General features: G+C 48.9%; 2 protein-coding genes and 1 pseudogene across 2 annotated transcripts in view; 1 reads left to right on the top strand and 2 right to left on the bottom strand.

Annotated features, from left to right (window-relative positions):
- Positions 1-113: 113 nt before the first annotated feature.
- Positions 114-4261, bottom strand: BTG2 (BTG anti-proliferation factor 2). The gene is made up of 2 exons (XM_061159834.1): positions 4010-4261; positions 114-2585 (listed from the first exon to the last, which is right to left on the bottom strand). The coding sequence occupies exons 1-2, from the start codon at positions 4125-4127 to the stop codon at positions 2251-2253; spliced, it is 453 nt and encodes a 150-aa protein (XP_061015817.1). The 5' UTR covers positions 4128-4261; the 3' UTR covers positions 114-2250.
- A 5530-nt stretch (positions 4262-9791) lies between these two features.
- Positions 9792-10351, bottom strand: LOC133069525 (large ribosomal subunit protein uL16-like; annotated as a pseudogene).
- A 6350-nt stretch (positions 10352-16701) lies between these two features.
- LOC133069524 (chitotriosidase-1-like) overlaps positions 16702-24829 on the top strand; it is a 53676-nt gene continuing 45548 nt past the window's right edge. Inside the window, 2 exon segments of the mRNA XM_061161161.1 lie at positions 16702-16765; positions 18904-19093. Of these exon segments, the coding sequence (XP_061017144.1) occupies positions 16702-16765; positions 18904-19093 (254 nt within the window).

The raw sequence follows: 24829 nt of genomic DNA, 5'->3' as shown, positions 1-24829 counted from the left end.
CACAGGACTTCTGAATCCAGCTAAAGAGAAACACTATGAGACACAAAGGATTTGGATTTGAGGGAAATGCAAATTAACGATGTGGGAATTTAATCTTCTCTACACCACACGACTTCATCTGCTACATTTTTATTAAAGTAACCCAAAAAAGTGTACATGTGTCCATAAAGCTGTACATTCTTCTATATAACAACACTATTATACAATTAGTAACCTTTGTCTTTTCTGTCAGAATAGCTTACAAATGTATTTATATTTACTTAATAGGAGAGACAGGCCTGATCAACAGTCCAGCTCTGGGTGTTTATTGTTTTTAAAGTGAATGTCAAAAAGAAGAGAGAAAAGATTAAGTATGAAACCATGAGGATGCTTATAAAAAGGCAGGAACCTGTTTGCAGACAAGATGTAACAACAGTCTGCAGGGATTCACAGCTTTGTTTCAACCCATATGCCAGAAAACGAGCACTTGGGTCTACGGGCCTGAAGTCAACTTTAAAGCAATAAGGACTGGAAACAGGGCCTGGGAAGGTAGCTTGGGATTTGGAAAGTTCAAGAGGCAGAACTGGCAGGAATGGGTAGGGATAGTGTTTGGTAAATAGCACCTCTGAGTCAGAATTGAGTAGTTAAGAAATCCAGGACAGGGGACTGGCAGTGGAGAGAAAAACTCCTCATTGAGGGCAACAGCTGGAGAGCAGTCAGGTTCACCAGACGTCCCAGCTGTGGCCTTCTCAAGGTGACTAGGGTTTGGGAAACTCAAGGCCTTGAGGACCCCTCACCAATGTCACTGAGAAACTGAAGCAATGGGATTTCTTCCCTATGAAATTTTCCATTTTCCTCAGACCCAGAACAGTAAATATTGCACAAGTCTGTAGACAAACTTGGATTGTACGGAGAGAGATGGCAGCCTCTCCCACGGGTGCTCTGAGCACCAAGGAGAAAAAAACAATGCCCAAGGCTTGGCTGTTAGAGTCAGTTCTACAAGAATACCAAGTAGTAACTTGGGGCATTCTCTCATTCAGCCAAGAAACATCTGCAAGGCTAAGCATAAAGCCATAGTCCTGAGGACAGAGGGAGAGATAGTTTCCTAAGCCCACCAGGGCGCCAGGAGGTTGTGACAGCCAGTTCTCCTTCAGCTCCTCCTGGGACCCAGGAGGCCATATTGCACAGTGACTGAGAACTCTTATCCTAGAAAATAGGGTAGTTCCATGACCCAACCAGAAGGGGAGGGGGTGGGGTGCGATTGGTGGTGGGGGGGGATAGTTGGAGAGGAGTGTGTGCTTTTAAAAAGAAGGCAGTAATCAAGGACCTGAAGTTCCCTGTAGCTTTTGAGCTACCTCTCAAAGAGATAATGGTAGCATCATTAGGACTTCCATCTGGTTGCAAAAAGAAGAGTTTTGGCCAAAAAAACATCCCAGTGGATACTCTTTGGATTCTAAAATTCCATTACAAGTCACCCCCAAGTTAATCGCCACACAGAGCAGCACTACACCAAGGCAAGGGTCGGCAGAGAATAACCTTCTGTCCCGACTCCAGTAACCTCCAACCCTGCCTCGCTCCCCTGACCTCCAGAACAAAAGCTTTACATTCTTGGTGGGAAGCAACATCTACAGATCTCTGAGAATGGAATTAGAAACCAGTCACGATTTCAAGAAAAGCTATGCAGGACAGAAGGAATTAGGAAAGGCCTTTTCATTCTGTGCCTAGGATCTCATAAAAAATAAAAATAAAAGAGAAGATTAGGCAATATAGTATGACTTAAGTCCAGGCTTGCATGCTCTTGAGTAAGAGAGGGGCCCGAGGTGCAGGTGTCCTGGTTGGGAGAGTGAGAAGTTTGAACTCAGCCTCTTTTCTCTCCCAGGACAGATTCTGACCTCTCTTGTTCACAGCCACTAATCTTGTTTGCTCCCTCTCACACCTTCCTGGGTTGTTAGCCAAACTTCTCTCACCTCACTTTGGCCAGAACACCATTCCTCCCTCCCATAGGCAGACACTGGCTCCCAGACTCAAGCACACAATTCTCTCCAAAGGCACCTGCGGAGGCCACTTCCAAGCAGCGTCCATTAAGGATTTTTTTCTTTAAAAAATCTTTTGGTTTTTTCCTCCCCTTTTCTTAAAAAAAAAAAAAAAATATATATATATATATATAAATAGCTCTTCATTTAAAATACAGTTCCCCAGGTTGAGATGCAGTGGCCTGCTGCCACAGCAGAGCTGAGTACAGTAGAGTGCCAGGTGGGGCTGGCGAGGGATCTAACTGGAGACCGCCATGATGTAGTTCTTTGAAGGACTGCTCCTGCCCAGTATCATTTGGTTCTTGCAGGTGAGAAGCCCATAGGATGTGGCCACTGGAGCCTCCTGGTACAGGACGCAGATGGAGCCATCCTCCCCAATGCGGTAGGACACCTCGTAGGGGTCCACCCACAAGGTCAGCTCACTGGGCAGCAACTGGTGCAGCTGAGGCTGGCTGAGTCCAATCTGGCTAGCCACTTTACTGATGATGGGGTCCATCTTGTGGTTGATGCGGATGCAGCGGTAGCCAGAGCCCTTTGATGGTTTTTCAGGAAACCAATGGTGTTTGTAGTGCTCTGTGGAGACGGGACAAGGGGGAGATGCACTGGTTAGCGCAGCTGGGCCATGGATGCGACCACAAGGGGTGGGGGGTAAGGGGATGTGTGCTAAGTCACTTCAGTTGTGTTCATGCAACCCCATGGACTGTAGCCCACCAGGCTCTTCTGTCCATGGGATTCTCCAGGCAAGAATACTGGAGTGGGTTGCCATTCCCTTCTCCCGGGGATCTTCCTGACCCAGAGATAGAACCCACATCTCTGTCCCCTGCACTGGCAGGTACGCCGCCCGGGGGGACGGTGATGACAGGAGGAGAGGAAAGGGCCTAGTTATTTTAAGTAAGCAACATGGTTTCTCATGAGTTTTATGACCCTCCTGAAACCCTCCTGACATTGTAGCAAAAAAAAAAAAAAAAAAAAAAAATTATGGAATCTGGAAAGATCCCTCCTTCTAAGACATGGGTGTATGTGTATTGAGAGGGTGTCCCAGAGCTCTGGAGCAACCCTTTGTGGCCAGTATATTGCCTTTGGCACATTCCCGGTTTAAGGAGGAGGATATGCCTGGGGCTGACATGTCGGGGCAGGGCCTCTGGGAACCTCTGAGCCAAAATTTCAAGGCCAAGAAGGCTCTCCTCACTGTCGGACCCACAGCAAGACATCATGTCTCCCACCCAGTGCCTCGGTGGTTCCCTCTGCCTTGAAAAGTCAAATACCTGTCACAGTGGCTAAGGGAGGCAGAACTGGGATGGTTTAATGAAACATATGTTGTCCCTCAGAAGGCGGGACTGTGTGGACACGCTTAAAGATGGCTATTGCTGCCCAAGCCCGCCAGCCAACAACAGCTAGGAGACAGGTCTCTTCCGGCCAGCGGCTGCTTATCTCTTGCCCACCTCCTCATCTCACGCCGCACCGCCCCCAAGCCCAACACACGCCCGCGGAGCGCAGTTACTGCATACAAGGCTCTCTCGGTACCAGAAAGGGTGGCAGATGGCTAAGGGAGGCCGGAAGATAGAAAGGGGGCCCGGATTCCAACTGGCACCAAAGAGGTGCCAGCCACTGCCCCAGGCGCGGCCCGTGCGGCCGGAAGAGCCTCGGCTGGGAGCCCGAGTTGTTTGGAAGGTTCCACTGCGCCTTCTCGTTCCATAAGGACCCTCGGCTGGTCGGGCTGTCGCCTACAGGGTCTCGGGCCCAGTGAGGGAGAAAAGCCCGCACGCAGACCCACAGGCACCCCGCTTCCGCGGCACCCAGCGGCGACCCGGGGTCGCGACCCGGGGACCGCGACAGCGCAGAGCGCAGTACCCAGCCGGAACCACGGCGCACCCGGCCCCAAGACAGGGCCGAGGACCACGACCCGAGGGAGCGAACGGGCCGGGGCCGCTCGGCGGGGAGCCCGCCCTCGGTGGGGACTGAGCCCTAGGGCGCCGGGCCCTCCGCCCCGTGCTCACCCGTCAGCGCCGCCTGGAGAGCCCCGCGGAACACCTGCAGTCGCTGCTCGTTCACGCAGCCCCGAGTCCTCAGAAGGCTGGAGAGGAAGCCCACGGCGGCGGCGATCTCCGGGAGCATGTCTGCTCTCCTCTCGGCCCAGGGCGTCTGGCTCCTGTCGCGGGCCTGAGTGGTCTCCGACTGGACGGGCTGCCCAGTTAGCCTTCTCTCGCTCCGCCGCCGCTCGGCTCTGCCCGAACTCGCCCGGAGACGCGCTTTTCAGACCGCGGCGAGAGGCCGGGGGCCCGCCCGCGGAGGCCATTGGCTGCCGGCGCGGGGGGCGGGGCCTGGCGTCCACCTCCCCCCACCCCCCCCGCCCCCCTCCCGAACGCTCGCCCCCGCCCCACCCCCGCCGCCCCCTTCGTCCTGAGGTCATCGCCCGCTGACATCAGTGCTGGTAACTAGAGCTGCGCTTTTCAGGCCGCGGCGAGAGGCGGGGGTGCCGGCGGCGGAGGCCATTGGCCGGCGGCGCGGGGGGCGGAGTCTGTAGCAGCCCCGCCCTGCGCGTTCGCCCCGCCCCCGCGCGCTCGTCCCTGCCCCGCCCCCTTAGCCCTGAGCTCATCGCCCGTGACGTCAGTGCTGGTAACTCGAGCCGAGCTAGCCGGCGAGGGAAGCAGAGGAAAGGGAGACCGGGAGCGGCTGGGGACTCTGGGAAGGAAAGCAGCGCGTCAGGCTGGGCGTGGTCTGACCTCCCCTCTCCTCCCATCCTTCCACACAGCTTAAGGAACACCTCCGACAAGAAGCCTTCCTTGACGCCACCTCCCCCAGGCGGTCCCCTTTTCTGACTCCCACATCTTCAGCCGCACCCTGTCATAGCCACTCACCCGTTTTACCACTTTCCCACCAGTCAGAGTGGCTTCTTGACTCGCCGGAAACGGAGACTAAGCCTTCTGTTTACTTCTACGATAATGCCAAGTTCCCCAAGTTCTGCTCTTCCTCTCCAGAAATGCCTGTCCTCTCGCCTAGAACCGTGGCCTAGTCTCACCTATGCTGCTGGGTGGGGGTGGCGGCAGGGATGCAAGACTCACCGGGTCTTGTTCTTCCGCATGGGGACCATCCTCAGAACCTGGCGCCATGAGGATAAAGCCTAACCAAAATCCCAGGGTTCAGAATACATAGGTGCCCCTTACATATATATTAACATCGAGTCAAACCCCATGGCCTCTGTAAATCCTTATTTTCCTTGACTCTGGGGGCAGTCTCCTCTTTTCTTCCCTGACCCCAGATTCCTCTGCCTCCTTCCTCCCTGACTGCTCCCCTCCTGGCTGTTCTGGATCCCTTCCTGTTCCCCTTTCCTCATTATACCCATTCATTCCTCGGATCCCTTCCTGTTCCCCTTTCCTCATTATACCCATTCATTCCTCTTCCTTTTCTCTCCACTTTTTTTCCTCACAGAGATCCGATTCATGTTGTCCACTTTGATATTTACTTTGTTTTTACCACTGACTTTCCTATGTGCAAGTCTGTTCACATGTCCTTTCATCCCACTCCTATCTGCTCTGTCTCTTCTCTTGGATGTCCAGCCACTACATCAATGTCAGTCTAAAGTCCACTGATTTCTCCAAAGTCAGCCTCCTTCTTGACCTCCATTTCTATCAAATACCACCGGTCCCCCAGTCACTCTGCTCAGAAAACTCAGACTCACTTTTGGCTTGTTACTTTTTCATTAGATCCAGTCTCAAGACCTGTTGCTTCTTCATGTCTAGATGACTGCAGTAGACACTATCAAATCCAGTCCCCAAACCACACTTCTCACTGTTAGTAGATTTACTTTCCTAAAGTTCTGCACTCACGTGCTCTTCTTTTGCTCAGATCACTGAGATATCCTCCATTTGTCGACTGCAGTTAGTATGGACCCCTTTGTGTAATAGTTATGAATTTTCATAATTTGGCTGCATCTACCTTTTTAGGTTTCTGCCACTTTGTGCTCCCAGGCGACTCTCCATACTGTTCTCTAAGCTTCAGGGCAGTTCTGCATCCCAGAGCCCTCAACATTTGCCCATGATCCCTATCCCTACCCTGTAATATGGTCCCCATTCCATGTACGTATGAATGTGCCTGGCCTTGCTACACTGTGACTCATGTCATTATCTCTTGGATACCTTGCTGCCTCCTTGCCATCTTTCCCAATCCCTCACACTCCTGAAGGCACAGCTTAAGCTGGGTCCTCTACTTTGGAAACCTATGCTGGCCATTATCGCACTACAGAATTAAGATTATCCATACCATTCATTTGGCATTTATAATCTGTTGTTTGATAAGATTAGTGATCTTTTTAGAGGCTGACTTCTTGTTTGCTGACTACTGGAAAACAGGTTACTATGCTTATATGTTCTGTGTTTCCAGGACAGTTCAGGTTTCAAATATTCTGCTCCATTGCTTTATAGAGCCCATTAAAATGCCGTGGAATTCTAGTGTTTGGGCACTGAACACGTCTCTTAGATGAGCTCTTCACTGACTCCTCCCCAAAGCTGGATCAGACTGGGTTAGACTCCTACCTCTGCTCATTGAGGGGGAGACAATGTGTTTTTAGAAATAGGGCTGAAACTGGAAACAAGATAACCTAGAGAACATCAAACAAAAAGACCAGCTGTCAGCAAGACCAGGGAAACAGGTCAAGGTATAAACATGTGTGCAGAGTGATTTAGCACCAAAATCTGAAAATAACATCTTCCTGGGTATGCTGTTGACAGGGGTCTGGTGTTCTGGGCCTTGCTCTAGTCCATAATTGATGGGGGAAAAGTTTTGTGACAGATCATCACCTGCTTTTTGCCTTAGGAAATAGAATTCTGTCCTTATGTAGGTTTTTTGTATCACTCGCCAGGTAATACAGCTAGTTCTCAGTAGTGCCAGGACTAGCAGATCTGTTGACTTCAAATATCATGCCCTTTTCATTAGACCATGGAGCCCCTGTACTGCTACAGTGGCCCCTAGTCCCACCACATCCCACAGAGCTGTTATTCTAGATGATGATGCAATGAATTGGAGGGGAACATTCTTCATTTTGAAAAAGGAGCAAGGGCTTATTCCGCAGATTCTCCCATTACCCAGGGAGTGTCTTGGTCTCATTTAGTTCCTGAACTTTGTAGAGGGCATTGATAATAACCAGAAAGCACTTTATGTGCTTTCTCATCCTCTCTTCTTTCTACACACAAGACTAGGGAGAGGAAGTTTAATGTATCTAACATGCAAAGTTTCTAAGTCACTTTACAGAATTTGGATTCTCAATCAGTTTCTTTTAAAGGCAAATACATTATAATAATCCAAATTACTTTTGGAATTTTCTGCAACTTCCCTTAAACTGCTAGGACCAGGGTCCTGAGAAACTCTGAAGTGCAGATTTCACTTCTGTTGCCTGCTGCCTCCCATTTCTTGGCATAGCCAAGGTATAGTTCTAGCATCTGGATAAGAACTATGGGTCCCTCGCTCTCTCTTCTCCTCTTCCTGTTCCTCTTCCTCCTTACTCATCTCTTCCCCTCTCCTTAAATGCCTTGAGTTGAATTTTGAACATTAAATGTCCTAACACTCTGCTGAACTGTGACTCTACCTACTGCCATGTTGGGCAGGTAGTGTGGAGGTGGAGGTGATGCCAGTGTATGCCTCAACTGGACCAGAAATTTTTCTGTGCATGTGACCCGAACCCACTGTCTCCCTGGATGCCCATTTTACCCACTTGTGCAGCTTACCTATGTGGCCTCTCTAGAGTGACCCACAGCTTCTCAAACAGCCCTCCTCAGATCAAATCCCTACCCAGAACTGGGTTCCTCTCCTCAGTTCTCAGCCCTGGCTTTGTCTGTGGGGTCATCACGCATGCTCTGCTTTCCACTCCCCAAAGTGGCACAATCAGATCATTGTACGTGACCATCTCTCCCAGCATCCTGCTGACCCTGCAGGACCTTAGCTCAGTTTTCAAGACTACCTCCCAGTTTCCTGACCACATGTTGAAACCTGAGGTTAAGTAAAGTTGATTTGCAGGCTGAGGCTGGGCTGCGATCTTCTAGGAAGATTATATCAGCTCATTCTAACACTGTGCAGTGCATAGTTTTAGTAAGTCAGTGTGTGAGTGTTCGTGTGTATGTGTGTATATATGTGTGTACCAGTGTGGGTAGGTAGGCAGTATATATGAATGTACATACTTAAATGTGTATGATATTTGTGGATAGAAGGGGCTGTGGATATATGTTTGTAGATATTAGCATGTACATAGTATATATTGAAGGACATCATTTTGTGAAGTGTTTATGTTTTGGTGGAATGTATATTTTGGCAGGTGTGTCTGAGTGTGGCTGGTATAGATGTTAATTTGATCTTTCCTCTCTTCAGGCCTCATCGGTGATAACCTTGCTCTGCTGCCCAGAGCTGATAAGAAACATCACCCAGGGAAGACGAATGCCTCTTCTTCTAATCAGAGTGAAAATGTTGCTAAATATATTCATTATTCTTTGCAAACATCACTGGATAATGTTCAGGACGTGTTTTTGAGTTCCCTATCACTGTCTCACAAAGTTGTACCCTTCAAGATCAGCTCTAGGCCAGTCAGTCTGAGAGTTACTCTTAGAATCAGGAACAGAAATCAAGGACAAAAGGAAGATAACAGTGTTCCTATAACTTGTTAAAGAAGACTAAGAAATTGGAGATGTTAGTTATTTTTAAGTATCTATCTTTAATTCCTTTTCCTTACCCCAAAGTGAACTGAGAACATGGACAGAAACATGTAATGCAAACATGATTAGGGTTAAGTGGAAAACTACCCATCTGGACTGAAGGAAGGCTCGGTAAAATATAAATATGAAAAGGACTTTATAATCCCCTGGTCACAACAATTTTCAAGTCTGTAAGGATCATTTCTTACTGTTGAGGGTTGGAGAAGAGTCAGAAAGCTAAAAAGTAACCCATTTCTCCACTGGCTCTGAAGGAAGATGAAAAAAGAAGATGCCATTGCACAAAAAAAAACACCTAAATTTGGCAAGAGAACTTCTTTATAGGAAAGTGAGCAAGTAGGATCTGCTAAACAAGATATCTGCTTCAGGACTCAGATGCTCTGAGGTACACAAAATCTTCAGAGAGAAGGCTGAAGATAGCCACAGAGGGTGCTATGGTGCAGGCTGCTGGCGGAACCTGCAATGGATCACCCTCAGCAGTTTCCCACACAGTTTCCAAGTGATCAGTAGAAACAGCCATGGCAGATGCAGCCTGCCACCTGGGAGCCCATTGGACACCTAGTGGCCAAAATAACAGGCCTGCCTAAGCTTTAGTGGGCTTACCTACAGGCAAACTTGGGAGCTGGGGAGGGTAATGGTTCTCCATGGTACACAGTCTCTGGATTTCCTCTCTCTGCCAATTACTGTCCATATAGCTCAGAAGTCACATGTTGGAAGCCTGTGAAACAGACTCAATCACAATATACATTGTTTGGTCTGTATGGTGCTTAAGCATTTAAAATATTAGCTGTCAATTTTGAACTATTAGGTAGTGTTGTATCAAAATAAAACCCTAGAATTATAATTTCTCTTTAAAAATTAGCATATTTGTTTACACTGATTCCACATTCTTATTTACCAATGACTGGTACCTAAGACAGGGAATGCGTCCTTCAATTTGTCCAGTCCCCACCCACTCGTTATAGCATCTTTGCTGAGACCAAGTCGTGATTATCACTTACCATGGCTGGATGCTGGGGTTTATTATTATTATTATTACTTGATAGGAAAGTAGGATTTATTGGTGGGCATGAGTAAGGAGGGGCTAACACCGAGGATCTCGTGAGTACAGGGCCCGCCGTTTGTCCAGAGGCCACAACTAGGGATGTATTTGAGCCTATAGCCATCCAGGATGAGCAGCTTTTCTGCTACACTGTCTTCAAATTTATCCACATTAAACTTAAAGAAGCCCCACTCCTTGGAGATGTGGATCGTCTGGCAGCCAGGGAACTTGAACCTGGCCCTGCAGAGTTCAATCACCTGCTCCTTGTTCTGCAACTTGGTGTGGATGGACATTATGACTTGGCCAATGTGGACCCTGGCCACTGTGCCCTGGGGCTTTCCAAAGCCACTGCACATACCTGTCTGGAGCCTGTCAGCTCCAGCACAGGGCAACATCTTGTTGACGCAGGTGACAGGGAAGGGTTGGAGCCACACTCGGATATGGAAGCCACCTTTGCCATAGCTTTTCACCAGGTACTTGTTGGCACAAATGCAGGCAGCCTCCAGGGCTTTGGAGGAGAGCTGCTCATACTCATCTGACACCATGTGGCCACAGAGTGGGAACTCATCCACTTTTGCCTTCTTCCACTGTGGCTTGTTCATACAATGGCGGCGAGGAGAGGGGGGCAGCGGCCCATGGTGACACCAGGATTTGCAGTGGTGAGCCAAAGGAAAAGGCTGGGATTTATTATGATTTTTATATACTGAATCTTCATTTGCATTATCTACCTTGATCCTGGAAGTGTTAGAATTAGCATCTCCCGATACAGAGCAAATGTCAAACTATCAGCTCTAACCCTAACTTTCCTACTGAGCTGCCAACTGCTTTTATTTCTGTTGAGAACTGGACATTTTGAAATATTTTTTTCTGGTGTTTTAATCTCAGTCTGTAACAAGCCTGTAACAAGAACGTTAATGCTATTTTGAGAGAGAATGAAATCAGAAGTTGAGCATAAGGGAAAAAATTACCTTGCTCAGTTCAGTTCAGTCGCTCAATTGTGTCAGACTGAACAAGTCAAGATACATTTTTCCTTTATGCACAACTTCTGATTTCATTCTCTCTCAAAATAGCATTACTGTTCTTTGTCTAAACACCAGGCTGAGTTTGGCAGACATCTTTAACCCTACCCCTCCTGATCCGTTTCCAAGGCCTAGAGTTGGACCATAAAGAAGGCTGAACATCGAATAACTGATGATTTCAAGGTGTGGTGCTGGAGAAGATTCTTGAGAGTCCTTTGGACAGCAAGAAGATCAAACCAGTCAATCCTAAAGAAAAATCAACCCTGAATATTCACTGGAAGGACAGATGCTGAAGCTGAAGTTCCAATACTTTGGTCACCTGATGCAAACAGCTGACTCACTGGAAAATACCCTGATGCTGGGAAAGATTGAAGGTAAAAAGAGAAGAGGGTGGCAGAGGATGAGATGGTTAGATAGCATCACCGACTGAATGGACATGAATTTGAGCAAACTCTAGGAGACAGGGAAGGACAGGAAAGGACTGGTGTGCTGTAGTCAATGGGGTCACAAAGAGTTGGACATGACTTTGCGACTGACCAACACAACAACACAACTACATTTGCAACATCGTTCCTGCTTTTGCCTCTCACTGTGGGCAAAATTCTCCCTCCCCGGTCCTTCTGTTCCATCTAGACTATTGCCATAGCCTACTGGTTACCTTATGGCAGAAAGTGAAGAAGAACTAAAGAGCCTCTTGATGAAAGTGAAAGAGGAGAGTGAAGAAGTTGGCTTAAAGCTCAAAATTTAGAAAACTAAGATCATGGCATCCGGTCCCGTCACTTCATGGCAAATAGATGGGGAAACAGTAGAAACAGTGGCTGATTTTATTTTGGGGGGCTCCAAAATCACTGCAGATGGTGATTGCAGCCATGAAATTAAAAGACGCTTACTCCTTGGAAGGAAAGTTATGACCAACCTAGACAGCATATTAAAAAGTAGAAACATTACTTTGCCAACAAAGGTCCATCTAGTCAAGGCTATGGTTTTTCCAGTAGTCATGTATGGATGTGAGAGTTGGACTATAAAGAAAGCTGAAAAAAAAAAAAAAAGAAAGAAAGCTGAGCACCGAAGAATTGATGCTTTTGAACTGTGATGTTGGAGAAGACTCTTGAGAGTCCCTTGGACTGCAAGGAGATTCAATCAGTTCATCCTAAAGGAGATCAGTCCTGGGTGTTCATTGGAAGGACTGATGTTGAAGCTGAAACTACAGTACTTTGGTACCTGATGTGAAGAGCTGACTCATTGGAAAAGACCCTGATGCTGGGAAAGATTGAGGGCAGGAGGAGAAGGGGACGACAGAAGATGAGATGGTTGGATGGCATCACCGACTCACTGGACATGAGTTTGAGTAAACTCTGGGAGCTGGTGATGGACAGGGAGGCCTGGCGTGCTGCAGTTCATGGGGTTGCAAAGAGTCGGACACGACTGAGTGACTGAACTGAACTGACTGACTGTCCTGCCCTCCAGTCTCTCTTCTCTTCAATCCACACTGAAGATTTGCCAGAGTAGTTTTCTTTGAACAATACCCTAAACATGTCACTTTTCAGCTTTTAAAAGACTTCAAAGGCTTCCCATTGCCTACAGCATTAATCAAGTATCCCTTATCTGGCATTCAAATCCCTGCACCCTAGGACTTCTTAGTATAGCAACTCAGATCACTAGAGAGTTTGGTAAAAATTCAGATTAAGCAGCCTCTTTCTTCCTTGAGGTTCTGATTCTGTAGTTTGAGATGGGATGTAGGCCTATTTGTCATAAGAACCCAGGCCATTCTGATGCAATGGTCCATGAACCTCACTCAAAACAGCCTGTCTCAGAGTTGCTCTTAGGCACCGAGCCACCTGACACATCTGCCCAGACACTGTGATCTGCGTCAGCCCCTCTGTTGCTGCAGCACCGGGCTCATGACTGTTGGCTGAACTGGTGGGGATCAGGCCTATGCAAAAGGTGGTCTGTACCCCCAGACAGCATTCTGAAGGCAGTCCCCAGCCACCTCAGAGACACCTTGTTTATCCTTTCTTTATTTATATTATTTATTATTGCTGTTGTTTTGGCTGCATCACGCAGCATACAGGATCTTAGCTTCCCTGACCAGGGATCGAACCTGTGCCCCCTTCAGCGGACGGCCAGGGAAAGCTCCCTCAGAAGCCTAGTTTAGAAGAGCAAATAGCAGTCTCTTTAAACAGAAGGCCTCGTTCATCTTGATACTTGAGACACTTTCAGACAACTTGTCTTTGTTGACCAACCTGGATTCTAATTCTGAATCTGCCACCGACTAGCTATGACAAGGCAAATCTTTAATTTCTCTTATCCTTAATTGTTCTCATGTTTATAATGAGGACAATAAGTTCTTCCCAGAGTTACTGGGTGAAGTGAAGTGAAGTCACTCAGTTGTGTCCGACTCTTTGCGACCCTGTGGACTGTAGCCCACCAGGCTCCTCCGTCCATGGGATTCTCCAGGCAAGAATACTGGAGTGGATTGCCATTTCCTTCTCCAGAGGATCTTCCTGACCCAGGGGTCGAACCCAGGTCTCCCGCATTGCAAGCAGATGCTTTAACCTCTGAGCCACCAGGGAAGCCCCAAGTTATTGGGTAAATGAATAGTAATATATAGAAAGTGCTTAGTGTAATGCCTAAATATCATAGAAAAGTATGTATACTTATTTATGACATAAATATCATAAATCTACAGCCTGGTATTGCTAACAGTCATAGCAGGGTTTTCAGAAATCATCTACACAAAATTTTTAATTTTTTCAGATGAAGAAAAGGAGGCCATGAGATGGTAATAGATGTCCAATGTCACACAGCTATTTAGTGGCAGGATTAGGACTAGAACCTCTGTCTTGCACCTCTAGAAAGCTCTTCCCATTTTCCCACATCCCTTCTTGTGATACATGCTTCATTCATCCCCTCACTCATCTGTTCTCTTACTTACGGAATATTTATTGAGTAACCTTGGTGCCAGGCTCTGGAGGAACAGTGGTGGGTTTTGGAGTGGCAGCTATTGGAGGCTGAAGGCAGGATACAGTCAGGTGGAGTGGGAGGTGGAGCCCAAGGGGCAGAAAAATGCAGCTGTGCACACACATGGTGATGTTTCCTCAGGTAGAGGCAGAAATTTAAGATAGAGAGAAAGCCTGGGAGCCTTGCAGGGGCAAGACACGAGGTCAGTGAGAGAGAGTGACCAGGAGGGTCAAAGACGATGGTACAGCAGGACAAAATGACCTTCAGGGAAAGTGATGAGCGATGGTTGGAATAGGGAATGCAGAGCTGGAAGATGCCGCCTCACCAAGTGAGCCTGAAGGGGTGTGGCCTGTGACAGAGCAACAAGCTCCCCTCGAGAGGGTCCTGTTTCAGGTAAGGTCAGGAGTTACAGAAAACGCTTGGATGAGGTTGAGGTTACCAGGGACTTTGCTGGCCGCGAGGGTTCGGGAGGGAGGTCGGGGGAGTCACATTAGTGGAGAGCACTTACACAAGGTGTGGGAGTGAGTGTGTTTGCCCTTTGCACAGTGACCACTGTGGGAAGGAGTGAAGGTTCTGTCCTGCCTGTGCCTCAGGAGGCAACTGAACCTAGAGGCTCAGCCACAAAGACACGAGACCCAGGGGTCAGTCAGGGGACTGCAGGTGACCTCTGTGGCTTGGAAGATTGAGGCCTCCAGGTTCCTGGAACTGGGCTTTCAGGGCCTGCTTTGTGCGTCCCAAAGTCACTTTTCATGCCTTCACATCATCCTTTACCACACTGCCTCATACAGACTCTGTCTCCTTCTGCTGGGAGGGAGTAATGGAAAGTGTTATTAACTCATCAGATTTGTGACACAGGCTGACGGTATGAAGGGAATCTGCTCCCCCAAAGATAGCGATGCCCCTTGAGGGTCGCTTCTCAGCTGGTGTGCCCTGCTGACCCATGAGGGGAGTGCTCCAGTTCCCGATCTCCTTCACCAGCACAGGCCTGCAGCAGGGGCGGAGCGAAAGCAGGCAGAACCGCTGAGTGTGCGCGACAGAGAGTGAAAAAGTGACGGGGTGGGAGCTTGAGCAGGGGAGATGTGGACAGATGGTCAGACCAGGGTTTGGTTGGAAAGGTCCCCAAAGATGTTTTTTCGCTTCTGTAATTCCCTAGGTGCATCATAGGAGCAAAAGGATAGAAACTATCTGTTAAAAGTCTGGTATCCTGGAGGCCCCTCCCCCCAAGAATGTGACCTCCACACCTTCACCCTCAGGGCCTTCTCCAACAGTCCTAGAAGGTGTGACTGCAAGTGCCGGAAAATAAACAGCGGAACACATGGACTTGGGGACAGCAGCAGATCTGAAGCTGAATTTATTGCCTTTTTCCCAAACTGAGAGGACAGACACGTTGTAAATACTCCTCATCCTCACTCCCTGAAGCCCAGGACAAACCCCCTTCATCTCCAGACAGAAAACAAGAGAAGAGCTGCTGCAGATGTTGTGTTGGCAAAACCTTAATGGGCTGGACCTCCTGTGGCTGGGTGTCTGGGGTAGGCAGGAAGCTGGCATCACAGTTGTGATGGCCAGAAACCCCCCAGGTAGGGGGCTAATGTGTGGAGAAAGACAGACTCAAGAAATGGGGACATGAGGAAGAATCTAAAGAAGAGGTACTGTAGTGTCCAGCTCTGGCTTCAGGGCCCCAGGTGTTCCTCAGCCCAACCCCGGGGAGGCTGAGCGCTTCATCCGTGTGGCTCACGGAAGGGAGCCTGGTGGCCAGACTGGGAATCACCTCCCTGAGCTACACTCTGCGCATCTGTAACAAGAGAGTGTGGGCCAGGAGACCCAGCTTGTCGCTTCCATAATCTGTGTGAATCCCTAATATGGGAACATGGGATCTGAGGAATCTGAAGTTATTCTCAGTAGCATTTAGTGTCATCCTCAATTGAGCTTTGATGAGAGCCCATAATGACGAGAGTAATCAGGTCAGGATAATAGCTGGGAAAATAATAATCAACATCCTTTCCCATGTTTCCTTCTGCACTCAGCTCAAGGCTTCCTTCATGGCTCAGGAAACTCCCCTGAGGTCAGGGGTTGAGTCCCACTGAGTCAGAGTCAGGTGGAAATAGGTATTTTCAGCTACTTTTCAGCATTAGAGATGTGGTCCCATGGTGAAAGCTCCTTAGGAGAGTGGAGAGAAGGATATTAAGAGATATGTCGAATAGGGCTTCAAGAAGATTGAGCCCCCAAAGTTGAGCAGAATGAATTATGTTCTTAGTGGGGATGGGTAAGCTCCTAGAAAGAGAACAACTCCCTGGCCCTCAGATTTTGAATTCAAAGAAGAATTTAGGTTGTTCAGTCATATCCGACTCTTTGTGACCCTATGGACTGCAGCATGCCAAGCTTCACTGTCCTTCACTATCTCCCTGAGTTTGCTCAAACTCATGTCCACTGAGTCAATGATGCATTCAACCATCTCATTCTCTGCTCCCCACCTTCTCCTTCTGCCCTCAATCTTTTCCAGCATCAGGGTCTTTTCCAAGCATCCTTATTTAAAAATGCATGTAAGTTCAGGAAGACACCAGCCACCCTCTTCTAGCCAGATTCCAAGAGGAGGGAATCTGCCTAAGAACTTAAACAGACAGAAGCTTTGGACCCATCTCACTGAATTTGTAGAGAGCCACAGAAGTGTGGGTAGGGATTAGAAAGAGCTGAATTACCGTGCAAAAGAAAGCAGGAAGAATCTGTAAGGAAAGGGCCTGAAATCCAGCTTATATAGCAAAAACACTCATAGATCAACAACACAATTCCTAAACTTATTTGACTTAAGAAAAAGAGGGACTCAAAACTAGAGCCAACCTTGCTCCCAGAGGAATCTGGAATATTTTGAAGAGGGGCACTGGATTTGCTATAGGCCTTAGAATGAAGTTCTGAACCAATCTTAGCTAGCACCTAAGGAGCAGTGGACCTCAGCTGACAATTCACCCATTGGGAATATGGCCTTAGCTGTCACACTCAAGTGCCTGAACTTTAATGAGGACAACCGCCTCCAAAAGGAGGGTAACTGCCAGTCCACTGTGCAATCTACTTTTCAGCAACTCAGCACAGTTCTCCCTGGCAGGGAAGGGGTTCTGTGGGGATCACTGAGCCAGGAAGTGGAGAAAGAGGGCGAGGTGAGTACTGCAGAGATTCATCTTGTCTGACCCTCCCATGCCTCAGTTCCATTTATAGATGAGTAATAAATCAATCACTTGACCCCAGGATCTGAACACCTTTTCCCCTCCTTGTTTTAAAGTGATCAGAAGGAAGGGGGCTTGTTCCCCATCCTCAAGGATGGAAGGTGGAAGCTCTTCAGTCCACTTTGAAAGAAATGATTCCTGACCTCAAGAAACTCCAAGCTGGGGACAAGGAGGAGGCATGCATACAGAGGGCATACATGCAACACTGCCAGCAAACATAGTCTGAAGTTAATGAAGGGGGTTGGAATGGAGGCGGCGGTAGATAGTTGGTGTCCAGTTTGAAATAGCTTGCTGGCCCTGGAAGTTCTGAGCTAGATTTGTAGGTCTTATTATTAGGGGCAGAAGACAATCCAGTATTGTACAAGCATTCACATGACTGCTCACCCACTGGCTTTTGACAATTCTGGTTTCCTTCCCGGGTTTAACTGGAAAGGTCATCTCAAGCATGCTCACCACACTTGCTTACTAGTGGGGGCCCAAAACAGCCCATCACCACCATGGCACCACAGACGGCAGACACCAGGTGATTTTGTTTATAAAGCTTAAGCTTTTCCATAGGGCCAAAGAGCATCCCAGAGTGGCTGGGTGAGGCCCCAGAGAGGCAGGTTCTGGAAGCCAAGTCAGCATCTGGGCCTCTGTTGCTCCCTTCCTTAGAAGGGGCACCTGAATAGGCTCTTCCAGGGTACATTGTCATCCTACTTATTAAACTTATATGCAGAGTACATCATGAGAAACGCTGGGCTGGATGAAGCACAAACTGGAATCAAGATTGCCAGAAAAAAATATCAATAACCTCAGCTATGCAGATGACACCATCCATATGGCAGAAAGCAAAGAACTAAAGAGACTCTTGAGGAAAGTGAAAGAGGAGAGTGAAAAAGTTGGCTTGAGGCTCAACATTCAGAAAACTAAGATTATGGCATCTGGTCCCATCACTTCATGGCAAATAGATGGGGAGACAGTGGAAACAGTGAAAGACTTTTTTTTCTTGGGTTCCAAAATCACTGTGGATAGTGACCACAGCCATGGAATTAAAAGACGCTTTCTCCTTGAAAGAAAAGTTATGACCAACCCAGACAGCATATTAAAAAGCAGAGACATTACTTTGCCAACAAAGGCCATCTAGTCAAGGCTATAGTTTTTCCAGTAGTCATGTATGGATGTGAGAGTTGGACTATAAAGAAAGCTGAGCACCAAAGGATGGAACTGTGGTGTTGGCGAAGACTCTTGAGGGTCCCTTGGACTGCAAGGAGATCCAACCAGTCCATCCTAAAGGAGATCAGTCTGAATATTCATTGGAAGGACTGATGCTGAAGCTGAAACTCCAATACTTTGGCCACCTGATGAGAAGAACTGACTCCTTGGAAAAGACCCTGATGCTAGGAAAGATTGAAGGTAGGAGTAGGGGACGACAGAGGATGAAGCGGCTGGATGGCATCACCGACTCAATGGACATGAGTTTGAGCAAGCTCTGGGAGTTGGCGATGGACAGGGAGCCCTGGCGTGCTGCACGTCCATGGGGTTGCAAAGAGTCAGACACAACTGAGAGACTGAACTGAACTGAGGGTACAAAGTGACCACCATAATTTTGCACAGCACTTCACAGTTTTCAAAGCTGTCTTACAAGAACAAGTTGAATGCCTATTTGATGCTCACAACCACTCCATAAGGCAAGAACCTTCTATACTTCAGGGATAAGGAGAATGAGGCTGGCAGCAACTATGAGGCTTGTTTAAGGTTACCCAGCAGAGGCTAGGCTGTCCTTCCCACCAAGCCACACTGGCCTCTCCTCACAGCCTCTGGCTCGGACTTGAGGGCCCCAGAGCGTGAGGGGATCATTTGAGTGTGTCTGTCAAAGGCCAACTGTCATCTGCATTTCAGTCCTGCTCTGAACGTTTCAGGAGAAACACAACGAGGAGCATTCTGGAAGACAGTGTCTGGGAAGGCTGCCACCCCCAGGGCGCTACAGCTCTCTGGAGGAGGTGGAAACCCACCGCTTCTCTCCGAAATGGCTCGCCTTAGAGGGACCTGGGAGTCGTTTGGAAGATGAGAGCCTGGCCAGAGACCGGGGGCCGCTGTTGCCCGGCCTCCTGCCCTGCGGAAGCCTCAGGAGTCTGCGCCCTATAAGGGCTGCGCTTCCGGTGGCCGGGTAGTCACGCGCGGCGGCCACGTCAGCGCTGGTAAAAGCGATGACGCGGCGGGGGAAGGGGGGGTGCGGGGCGGGGCGGGGCGGGGGGAGGGGGAGGGGGAGGGGGAGGTCCGCGACTCGACTGGGAAAGCGTTGACGCGGGCGGGAGAGGGGCAGGGGGGAGGGGTGGGGAGGGCCGGTAAGATTAACTCGTGCCAGGGCGGCCAATTCTGAATTTTCTCTTTACTCTGTGTATGTAAATGTGGGTTCACCACGGGGATCGCGTGCGTGACCAGTTTCCCGTCCTTGTGAGCACGCAGGTATTTTTATTCTGCGCGATCTTATCTTGGCACGCCCAAGTGTGCTTGCAGTCTGTTTTGTCTCTAGTTGTCAAGCACGCGCGTTTCACCTTATAGCCATGGTGTGTATTTTCGCCTTGGAGACAGATGAGCAACTTTGCTGGGTAAGACAATCGCAGGTCTCCATTGTTTCCCTTGTTAAACAATCAAAAAGAGTCTTGGTACTTGTGCATCCAGAGACTCTCAGACCTCGAAAGCCTCACTGGAGGCGCTGCTGTAAAGGACTGGCTTTCCTTTTACTAAGCTGCCTCCTCTCGCTGTGCTGTGCTTAGCCCCTCAGCCCCCCTCACTCTTTGAGACCCCAAGGACTGTAGCCCACCAGGCTCCCCTGTCCATGGGATTCTCCAGGCAAGAGTACTGGAGTGGGTTGCCATGCCCTCTTCCATTCCATCTTCCAAACCCAGGGATCGAACCCAGGTCTCCTGCATTGCAGGTGGATTCTTTACCCTCTGAGCCACCAGCAACCCCCCGCCGCCGCCGCCACCCTAGCCAAATCAAATAAAAACAGGTCAGCCCTGAAGTTGAAGGGGAGGAAGCAGAAAAAAGGGAAGGTTTCAAGATGCCTAGTGCCAGTTGCTAAGTCACTTCAGTCATGTCCGAGTCTTTGTGACCCTATGAACTCACCAGGCTCCTCTGTCCATGGGATTTTCCAGGCAAGAATACTGGAGTGGGTTGCCATTTCCTTCTCCAGGTCAAAAAGGAAGAGAAATCACAAGAGAAGCTCAAGGTTCACATTTCAGCCAGGCTTCATGGAGCCTGCAGTGGAGGGGTGGGGAAGGTGTCAGGAGTGGGGGGACTGCTCATTTCTGAGTTCAGCTTGCCAGGGTGGAACCTGTTGGAGTGTCTCCCTCCCCTAGGCCTGCCTTGTCTCAACTGAAGTTGGGAGGGAGGGATGGGTGAGGGGAACAATGGGTGGTAAAGGGATTCTAAAATGAAGCGAGGGGGTTACACAACAGAGGGCGTGACAGAAATAGGACATGAAAGAGTCAGAAACCCAGCCAGAGGCTGGGGTGCTGGGTCACTTGGCTGCCCTACCGGAGGAGCTCAGGCACAGGGGAAAGTCCCCAGGGCCTCCCAGGCTGTCTGTCTGCACCCACCCACTCTTCCGCCCCTAAAGACTCACTTCCTCTCGCTAGCTCCCCTGGTAGAGAACTGTCTGGGTGAAACTTTACCCCATGCTAAGCTCTGGGCCCAGTCAGAGAGTGGGAGTCACAGGCATGGAGAGAGTGACCTTTCTTGTCAGGGGTCTGCCCAGGATGTGGCCACTTTGCCCTTTGCCGTGGCTGCAGATATCACCCTACTGCTGAGGCCTAGGTTGGTGGGGTGGGGGCAATGGTGGGGCAGTAAAAATGTTTTAAGCCTAGGAATTTAAGACTATGAAGAACAGTTCAGTTCAGTCGTTCAATCTGTCGACTCTTTGCGACCCCATGGACTGCAGCACATCAGGCTTCCCTGTCTATCACCAACTCCCGGAGCTTACTCAAACTCATGTCCATTGAGTCAGTGATGCCATGCAACCACTTCATTCCCTGTCGTCCCCTTCCTGCCTTCAGTTGTTCCCAGCATCAGGGTCTTTTCCAATGAGTCAGCTCTTCGCGTCAGGTGTCTAAAGTATTGGAGTTTCAGTTTCAGCATCAGTCCTTCCAATGAATATTCAGACTGATCTCCTTTAGGATGGACTGGTTGGATCTCCTTGCTGTCCAAGAGACTCTCAAGAGTCTTCTACAACACCACAGTTCAAAAGCATCAATTCTTTGGCACTAGGATTTCTTTATAGTCCAACTCTCACATCCATACTATTGGAAAAAACCAAAGCTTTGACTAGACAGACTTTTGTTGACAAAGTAATGTGTTTCCCCCTCAGTCAGTCTCTCCTATCAGGAGGGCAGACAGAACAAAAAACACAATCATAGAAAACTAACCAATCTGATCACATGGACCACAAACTTGTCTAATTCAATGGAACTATGAGCCATGCTGTGCAGGGCCACCCAAGACACATGGGTCATGGTGGAGAGTTCTGACAAAACATGGCCCACTGGAGAAGGGAATGGCAAACCACTTCAGTATTCTTGCCTTGAGAAGCGCATGAACAGTGTGAAGAATAGAGGCCTTCCTTTCTCAGGCACCAGCATTCTGGGGCTGAATGACGCCAAAGGTGTAGAGGAATAAAAACAATGGAGTAGCATTTGTATCTCACCTGGGCAGTAGTGCACAGTGGTTATGAGAGTGGCCTTTGGAATCCTGTGAGGTCTCAGGAAAGTTCTGAACCTCAAGCTCCTTGTCCGAAAAATAGAAACAAAAATATCTATCTTATTGATTCTTTTGAGTGTTAAAGATGATCGTGTTTCTAAAGCCCTTTGTGCATTAATGCCTCCCACAGTGTTTATGTATCTGGCACAAGGTAAGCAATAAATAGTAACTGTTATTACCAGTGGTAGGAGCATGATAGAAGTCCTCTCCAGGACCCCGCGTGGAAAGTCAGCCAGCAGCACCAGGTGTTCCAGGCTGCCTTTGTGGGTCCCCCGTCCCTCAGTTTTCTTCCCCCTCTGATACCTCATCACCTCCGCCACTTTCTCCTCTATCCTCATTCCAGCTGGGCCTCAAAGAGATGACAGTGAGTGCAGAAGCACAAAATACGTGTTTCCATCCTAGCTATTCCCTTTCTGGGGCCTCAAGCTCCTTGCCACTGAAATGGAGGAGAATCCTTTCTGGCTGGTGTCCATTTTTGTGAAAGTCAAGGGACTAAACAGTTTGTGAAAAGACTTTAAAAACTGTCTCCCTGAACCAACTCTCCACTTGGCGAATTCTTCCTGAGCCTCAGCTCCTATACCTAACCACCCCCCCACCACACACACACACACACACACACACACACACACACACACACACACTACGTTTCAGCTGTCATGGCTTTCCTTTGATCTAGTAGTGATGGAACCGGAAGGCAGTGGCACAGTAGACTTGGGAAAGCAGTCTGTGTCCTCTGGGAGCTTGTGGAGGAGAGGAGGGCAGAAAGAGGGGAGGAGGGGGGCCAAGTCCTGGCACTGCTCAGACCCAAGGATTCCTGCTGTTCCCATCACACGAAGCCCAAGATCAGCCCACTTCTTCAGGGTGACATTGTGCTGCTTGGTCTTCCTCTAGTTCCTGGGGCCGGGAGAGAGGTCTGCTGGCCTCTCACCCCTGCCGCTCCATTCTTCCCAGGAGGAGAGCACGTGTTCAAACAGGGAAGCCCCTTGACAGCAGGCTCTACTTCCCCATGCAACAGCGCTAATCCACCCCCGCTCCTCTGCCCCACACCCTCACCCAAGCAGCCCGTTTCCTCTCCTGCTGGTTCCTGGAAGCAAAGAACTGCCGTCTTTGGTAGTAAAATAGGAGACTAGTTTATTTTATCAGCAAGAGCAGAAAGTTCAGTCCCTTCCTCTGGGTGATGATGGGACAGCAGTCGCTCTGGGCACCAGGAGGTAGAAGGTCTGAGAATCTTTCCAGTGTAAGAAATCTGCCTGGCAGAGCGTCCCTGACCTGATTATTTTCAGTCCCTCATCTGACAAATATTTTCTATAATGACGGTGTTTGTATTCCAGAACTTTCACATATGTTGTGTCATTTAACCTCCATAGTGGTCCCACAGAATAGCCTGTAAAGATATTATCAGAGGGGCCCCCTGGGACCTCTGCTTCAGCAGGCTACTCAGAGTGAGGAGGGGCCCGTCCAGCATGGCCCTGGGCTATTCCACTGCAGAAGCTGCAAGGTGGCTCCATGGGGGCAGAGCTCAGGGTCCCACAAGGACAGGGGGACTTAATAACAGGCAGTGGGTTATTTGGGAGCAGGCAGTGTGAAGGGAAAGGGGCTAATCCTCTCCCCTCCTCAAATCCTCCCACTTAACCCCTGACCTCGCAGAGTGAAGGAACTACAGGACAGTATTGCTAGAACCAAGATCACAAAGCTGAGTACCCCTTCAGCCTGTAAACAAGAAACGTCAGGTGCCCCAGGAGTGGCAGTGCTGGCCTGAATGTCCAAAGAGCTGGCCGGGTCCAGGTCCACCCTGGGCGGACGGTGTGGCTGAGAGTCAGTCACACAACCTCTCTGGCCACCTGAGCAGGGGGACAGAGGCTGGTCATCCAGCATGGAGCCTGGACTCAAGAGCCCTGTGAACTTTTAGGCTCTGCCATCAATTTGCTGAGCTTCAGTCCCTTCCACTACACAGTGAGTGAGTGTGTTGAACCAATTGTTCCTAAGGTCCCTGTGAGCTTTGAGAGGCTGTGATGACCTTCTCTTCGCAAAATGACCTCAATTCCTTTCATCTTTTGTAATTTGCCTTTAGTTCATTGATCCAATTTACATCCTTAAAAAAAATTTTTTTTCAGTTTAACTCAACATTCTCCAAACAACTGTTGTATGCCAGACGTTGAGCTGGGTACTAGAAAATCAGTGCCAAGATAGCTGTTTTCAAGGTGCTTCCAGACTAGTGGGGTGAGACAGTTCAATTCAGTTCAGTTCGGTTGTTCAGTCATGTCCAACTCTTTGTGACCCCATGAGCTGCAGCATGCCAGGCCTCCCTGTTCAGCACCAACTCCCAGAGCCTACACAAACTCATGTCCATTGAGTTGGTGATGCCATCCAACCATCTTAAGCACACTAGAATGCGATTGGGGTTTCTGGAAGTTGCAGGAGTCAGGGAAAAGATCCCACCAGGCCAAAACGGGTGTCCCTGGGAAGAAACTCATCCCCCTCCAGGAGGAAGGGGAAGGAGGATTAACCTTGAGTACTGACCTCTTTTGGCCAAACTCTGTGCTAGATATCTTATAAATACTACTTCATTTCATCCTTATAACAATCTTTGGAATTAAGTAGTAAGCCCATTTTATACTTGAACAGTGACTTAGCACACATGCACATAATTGAACAGACAAAGATTTAGGGTACTTAAAGCCATACTGAAACTTAAATTCAAGTCAGCCTGACTTTAGAGGCCATGCCTTTTCTGCCCAACTGACAGAATGTGAAGGGTGTGAGTAGTTGAGACTGAACACTGCTCAGTAGGAGCCCTGCTGACCTTTGCTAAATCTTCCTTGTCCCTCCCTCTGGCCACCTCTTTCTTCCATGGGTTGGTTTCCATCCATGTTTAATGGCCCAGCTGCTCTGGTCTCCCTGTTTCCCTGCAGACTAGCCAGGGAGTTTCACTGCAGCTGAGCACCGTGCTCTGATCTGTCAATGTTTAAGGCAGCAAGAATCTTATCTCAGTTTCCTAAATTGTTTAGGTTACCCTGGCACAGGGAGCTGGGCGTTGGGGGAGGCAGCAGCTGGCAGATTCTTCAGTCACTTCTTTGCTATGCAGAAGGGAGAGAAATTATTGGAACATAAAATGTGAAAGGGCAGGAGGTGTGGAGGGTGGTAT

Source organism: Dama dama, chromosome 14 (genome assembly GCF_033118175.1).
Source record: "Dama dama isolate Ldn47 chromosome 14, ASM3311817v1, whole genome shotgun sequence".
In the NCBI taxonomy this organism is placed as follows: Eukaryota; Metazoa; Chordata; class Mammalia; order Artiodactyla; family Cervidae; genus Dama; species Dama dama.
The sequence above is the reverse complement of the archived record's forward strand: the minus strand, read 5'-3'. Positions and strand labels throughout refer to the sequence as shown.